The sequence below is a fragment of the Vanellus vanellus genome (genome assembly GCF_965231255.1).
Source record: "Vanellus vanellus genome assembly, chromosome: 8".
Lineage (NCBI taxonomy): Eukaryota > Metazoa > Chordata > Aves > Charadriiformes > Charadriidae > Vanellus > Vanellus vanellus.
Genome location: NC_138913.1, coordinates 27800849 through 27807966, shown reverse-complemented (window position 1 = coordinate 27807966; position 7118 = coordinate 27800849). Strand labels below are relative to the sequence as shown.

General features: G+C 39.5%; 1 protein-coding gene across 1 annotated transcript in view; it reads right to left on the bottom strand.

The window, feature by feature from the left end:
* Positions 1–3362: 3362 nt before the first annotated feature.
* The window catches only part of STAG1 (STAG1 cohesin complex component), a 157939-nt gene continuing 154183 nt past the window's right edge, over positions 3363–7118 (bottom strand). Inside the window, exons 32-34 of the mRNA XM_082486841.1 lie at positions 6799–6913; positions 5753–5833; positions 3363–5657 (exon numbers count right to left, since the gene is read on the bottom strand). Coding sequence (XP_082342967.1) covers positions 5634–5657; positions 5753–5833; positions 6799–6913 — 220 coding nt within the window. The 3' untranslated portion in view covers positions 3363–5633. The remainder of the gene's footprint in view (positions 5658–5752; positions 5834–6798; positions 6914–7118) is intronic.

The following is a 7118-nucleotide window of genomic DNA, read 5'->3' as shown; positions in this document are numbered from 1 at the left end:
TACCATACGTTACCATACCATAAACCCCATCATACATTACCATATACCATAGAACATCTTACCATACATGATACCAAAACCCATAATATACACTATACCATACATTACCATACACCACTATCCCATAGACCATACCCTGTACTGTATGTTACCATACGCTACCATACCATATATTACTATAGCATATGTGATACCCTAAACGCTACACTATACATTATTACCATATAGCATACACCACAGCATACCTTATCATAAGTTACCATACACTCTCATACCATAAACGATATAATACACTATACCATACTATACACTATACCACACTATACACCATACCATACATTAGCATGCCATACACCATAACATACATCATACACTGCACTGTACCATACATTACCGTACCTTACCATGCATTACCATACCTTACACCATATACCATACACTACCATACACCATGCTATACATCGTATCATACACTGTACTATACCCTACATTACCATACCACACGCCATACATCATATACTGCACCATACATTATCAAACCTCACCGTACATTATCATACACTAACATACCATACACCATACCATATTTTACCACACCGTACACCATATACCATATATTACTATACCGTACACTGTCTTACCATACATTCTAATGCACCATACCATACCTTACCATGCATTACCATACACTATACTATAACCTGTACCAGACCTTACCATACATTACTGTACATTACCATACCATAAATATACCATACCATAAATCACCATACCCTACAGCATACACCATACCTTACATTACCCATACACCATAGTGTATCTTACCATATTTTACCATACACCACCATACAATACACCATACCCTGTACTGTACATTACCATACACTACCACGCCATGCTATAAATCACCATATATTACCATACGCGATGCCCTACACCATACCCTACATCACCATATAGCCTAACTACCCAGCCTACACCATAGCACACCCTACCATATATTACCATACCGTAAACCATACTATACACTATACGTTACCATAGCCTAGACTATACTATACACCATACCACACACTACCATATATTACCATACCATAGACCATACTATACACCATACATTACCATACAGTGATCAATACATTACTGTACCTTACCGTACATTGCCAAAGTGTACTCCCTACCATACACCATAACACACCATACACCACACCGTACCTTACTATACCATACTTTACCATACATTAGAATACACCATACCATAAACTGTAACATACATTACCATACTATAAATCACCGCACCATACCTTATCATTCACCATATACCATACAATACAACATACCATACATTACCATACATCATACACTGTGCCATACTGTACCTTACCACATTACCACACCATACCATACTATACACCATACTTTACTGTACCATAACCATACACTATACCAATATTACTATACATTACCATTCCATACCATACTATACATTACCATATCATATAGCATACCATACACCATTCCATACATTACCATATACCATATTGCATACCACACTCCATACCATGCATTACCATGCCATAACTTACTGTACCATCCCTTACCATATGTTACCATACCATACACCATATCCCAAACGTTACCATACTATACACCACACCATAGACCATACACTGTACCATACCATACCTTACCGTACATTACTATGCACTACCTAACCAAACCATACATTACCATTCTATACCATACCACACATTACCATACACCATCCCACATACCATATGCTACCATATCATACACCATAGCATACACCGTACCTTACCATACGTTACCATACACCACCATACTATACATCATACACTGTACCATACCATCCTTTATCCTACATTACCGTACTTTTCCCGTACATTACCATGTTACCTTACATTCCATACCCTACCACACCTTACCATATGTTACCACACCATACACCACACACCATACCTAACTGTACCATACACCATATATTACCATATCTTACTGTACATTACCATACCGTACTCCATACCATATTATACATTACTAGACCATACAGCATATACACCATACCTTACCATACAGCATACCATATGTTAGCATACACCATACCATACATTATCATACACCATGCCATATACCATACACCGTATACCGTACCTTCCATACACGACCATATACCATATCAGTACCTTACCAGATCATACCATTACATTACCATTGCATACATCATTACCAATACCATTATCAATACCATACATTACAATAGCATTCCAGTACCATACTATTACCAATACCATAACATACCATTACCACACCACACCCAATACCATACCATCACATTACCATACACCATGACCAATACAGTGACCTTAACTTTACCTTACCAATACCATACCATACATACCATACCATACCATACAGCATACCAAATACTAATACCACACCATTACTATACCATACGCCGTACCACTACTATACCATACACCATTACCATGACCAATGCCATATGTTACCATACCATTCCCATACCATTCCCGAGGCCACACCAGCGAGCAGCCCTTGAAGGCAGGAGTGTGACGCGTTACCTACCGTGTCCCACAGCGCACCAGGAGTTGGTCACAGCTCACCGGCGCTCGGAGATTCGGTGTCCGGGCTGTCTCCGGCGTGGTCCTACCGAGCAGTTCAGACCGCGAATCCCGTACCTGTTCCTCACCTGCTGCATCGCGCTACTTTCTCCGACTGGGATGGTTTTTCTTTAGGAAGTGGGCCAGGTGATAAACAAGTCAGTTTTCTTTAGCGCTACAGACATGAAATCATTTACGCTTGGACAAAAATAGCTCCTTTCTCAGACACGGGAATCAGAAGAGGACATTTCGTTTCAGGAACGTGTGAAATTCCGTTTAGCCCCGCTGGCTGTTAGACCTTCCGAGCCTTCACCACTTCCATCGCATCCCACGTCGTCCGGTTCGCTTCCAACGCCGAAGGCAGGAGAGTGACATTCTTCTCAAAATTTATGACAGTTCAAACAATTAAAAGTTTTAACAAAGCAACTCTCCCAACTTGTGTGGCGACTTACCGGCCTTACAGCAATCTATCTCGCAAGAAACCCCCCCACCATCAACCAAAACCAAAAAATACGCCACAGTGGAGGAAATAAAAAACAAAACCCCACAAAACCCCACGAAACCCGGCAGGTTTTGCCCTCGCTCGGTGGGTGGATGGCTACAGGAGCTGCAGAGAAAGCGGTTGCGAAGCCTTTGGCGACTAATAAATGGGATGACAAGATGCGATGGCCCAAACGAGCATTTAAAAGAAAGTTATAGTGAAGAGGGTGCTCATCGTACTCATGATTTTGAATAGTTTATTAAATGAAAGGTGAAGCATCAGTTTTAAATTGTACAAAAGGAAAAAAAAAAAACCTCATATTGTAAATGTACAATTTACAGAATTACTAGCAAAACCAATCAAGGAGACACTCATAATACAAAAACCTATTGACTGCAAACTGAACTGGAAACCCATTGCAGGTACCGTGATAATAAATGTTCGTTATACAGTATTCTACAATGTTAAATTAGGAATCAGTTTTCCACACAGAGGACTGTGAAGCACAAGGTTCGTCTGAGACTATGACTCAAACCGGGCAGCATTTATTATGCTCACAGGATTATCGTGATGACAATTTAATGCAGCCGTTCCCGCCCGCCCCCGTTACTTCTGGGGTGGGCAGAGGAGGGCGGGAGGTAACCTTATTTCCTAAAGTTCCAGCTGCTTCTCAGGTTTCATACGTTACCCAACCGAGATGCCAGGAACGGCTGAATTACCCAGTCAAACATTTTTGGCAACCGTGTCTGAGAACTGCACGCGTTGTAAGAAACAAACCTCAGCCGAGTGAAACGCTGGTTTGTTTTTAAAATTAGATGCTTTTCCCTCCCAGCAAGCAAGCACCGGGCATTCGAGTCGGTTTGTTTTTTCAATAAGCTCGTTAACAGAAAAAAGCTCCATGATTATTTCGCAGTTGCTAAAAAAAGCACCTCTAAAACTGCTGTGCTCCAAGTGGGTCAATCTGCTTTGGATCTCAACTGCTAACATTAGAACGCAGAAAGGAAGATTAACATTTTTGGGGCCGATTCTTAGAGACGTCAGAGTGAGAGCGAGTTGCGGCTGGCCGGCGCCTCTGACGCCAGGCCGGTTCTAGCCAAGCAGCAGCTACGAGGCAGAGTCATAAAATCGAAGCGTTATGAAGTTCCAAATTATTTGAAGACATTGAAAAAATTCTCTTAATTACAATGAATTAGCTGAGAATGTTTTGGGTCATCTGGGGATTTTTTTGATGTTTTTAACTTTTTTGAAAAATCTTATTTTTTTTTTTTCCAAAGAATTACTCTCAATATGCACAGTTAACACTGAAAATGTAGCTGTATTCCATTGTAAGCTTAAGAACTTCACCATCTAAGCACAAATTTCTATGCAGCACATACAGTACTTCTAACTGGCAAAATTAATTTACAAAAATAGCGCAAAAGGGTATTTACGGCATGGAAAGTAGACTTTTTTTTTTTTATGGTACAGTTAAAATTGCTTTTAGTATGCTAAAGTGATTCCTTTCCCCCACCCTTGGAATTATTTTTTCTTACTAGGAAAGTTGCTGTTTATGTACCTTGGGTTGGCAGGGCTTGAAGTAGGTAGTAAAAACAGCAAAGTGATTACTTGAGAACCATTTGTGTGTTTTACTGAGAATACTTTATTTGCTGGTATAAGTTGCTAAAAATGCACAGAGCAAGTACCAATAGAAAATTTACTGTTTTTGTGTCCCCGTGTGCTATATAAAATGAATGTTACACAGCATCTGTTGGAAAAGTGGCTTCATGGACATCTCTTACTTTATGTCCCATTATAAATAAAAATAAATCTTCTCAAGAGTATAAAATCTGGGTTTATCATATCAGAATCTGAAATTTTTTGGCAGAGATGCACGTCATTAGAATTCTAACCTCTTCTAGAAGAGTGTTCTTCTCAATGCCTATGAGAGGATATAAGCGTACCATAATGTTAATCAAATCCAGTGTGTTCAAAAACACTTTTCTGTAGCCAGAATGACCTGCTTATAGCATCATTGCTAGTCAATGGCTGATAGGCATAGGTTTAATAAAAATGGCTAGCTTTTAAAACATAAAAAGGCAAATGTTAAAACTGTTTTAAATTGTACAGCAGAAAAATAAAGTTAAAAAGTTCTGTTTTCACTCAATGTTGTTTTCAGAAAACGTATGTAGAACAGTGTTTATTTCGACAGCTGTCTTAACAATTTAAAACTTCCTCCTCATCCAGAAAAAAAAAAAAAAAAAAAAAAAAATCTGTATTAGGACAGTCAAGAACAGGGATACAAATGATTTTTCAGGTCAGCCCTTCTGAGGTGACTGGATTGGCCAACAATCCTTTGTGTCATTAAGAAGTTCCTCTTCTTTCTGTCACTACAAAAAGGGATTGACCTCAATCATTTGGTTAAAAATCAAACCGTATCACATCAAAAATGTGGTTTTCATACAAGCTATCACAGTATATAGGCCTCTAGCTCTAAACAATAGAGTTCCAAATTTGTAAAATGTCTTCACCAGACTTCAGAACATAGGCATTCCAAATCCCTAGAAAAATGATTTAAAAGACAGCCATTAATTAGGTGTAGTGATAGTCAAAAAGAACCTGAGATAAACGGCAAACAATACTAGTAAAGCCTTACTGAATCGTCCTCAATGATAGCTGCGGAGTCAAAGAAGTCCGGCCTCAGTTCAGCCCGTTCTCGCCGGTTCCTTGAAGGTGGCTAAAAAGAGGAGTCAGCGGTTTCAGAACATCACATCAGTTACCGGGGTAGAAGGACTCGGGTGGCTCTACCCCTACCGCGTACCGACACGGTGACCTGTTCCTTTACGGAGCAGCTTCGCTTTGGATTTTCATAAAAGCCCCCACACAAACGTGGGCCCTGACGTAGGAGAGCACTTCGTACATTCACGTTTTATTTGAGGAACAGGGTAAAAGCTGACGGATTCTAAAGTAATGTTAAGTCTGCGCTCGTAGCTAAGGACTTCCTTGAGGCTCTCGCTGACGTAGTATTAAGACGTATTGTATTGTATTAAGACGTAGGCCAGGCTGCATAACCCCCCCGTCTTTTAACTGTCCTTATGCTTTTATGTTTACGGCGAAACTTCAGCTCTGACACAGTCAAGAAATGGATTTAGAAAAAAAAAGGTCCTTAAGATTTCATCACATTTCTGAGGACTAAACCCCCCGTGTTGTCCATCCCTAGGAACATCAGAGTAAGCTCATCAATTCCCTCGTTTCTTTCCCTTGGATTCCCAGTAAAAGAGAGATTTCACTTACTTGGTAATCATTTGAATGCCAGTAATAACCTCACTATTCAGCAGCAGCAACCAAATTATTGCCTAAATTTTCTTTCCAAGACATTATAGCCCAGTCCTAAAGTAACCTATGCCTTATTGTTTGGATATGAAAGGAGAACTAGGAAAGCATAAGAATGGTGAAGTGTATAACGCAGACTGATCTTTTTTCCCATTTTACAAGGGAAGTATTCATTCCAAATGGAGAGGCTATTAAGGTCGTAACCTCCACAAAGGACATCCTGCCTGTAATCAGCATATTTCTGCTCTTTAATGTTCGGAGAAAAGGAAATCAGACTCAAAATTTTGGAAATTTTTGTTTGAGCTTCTAAAATTCCTTTTAAATCATCTTTCATCCGTTTTAAACTTGCTATTAATAAGATTTACTGACCAGATCAATGACCATTGTATCCTCAAATTCTTCATTCATATCTTCTAGCTGACCTCGTGAGGACATCATTACATCTTCAAAGATGGGCTCAGCGTCATCTTCCATTAGACCTCGTCTGATTAAATAAAGAGAAAGAAAAAGTCATTTCCAGGCATCTAAATTTCCCAACCATGATCTTCGTCATTAAACAGAATGCACAAATCCTATCCTTTAATGCCTTCACATAAAACCTTATGCTGAGAATAAAGCCCGCACGCGTTCTGTAATATTAACCGGAAGAAAATACTACATAAAAACAAACCTAGCACTTGCAGAAGCTA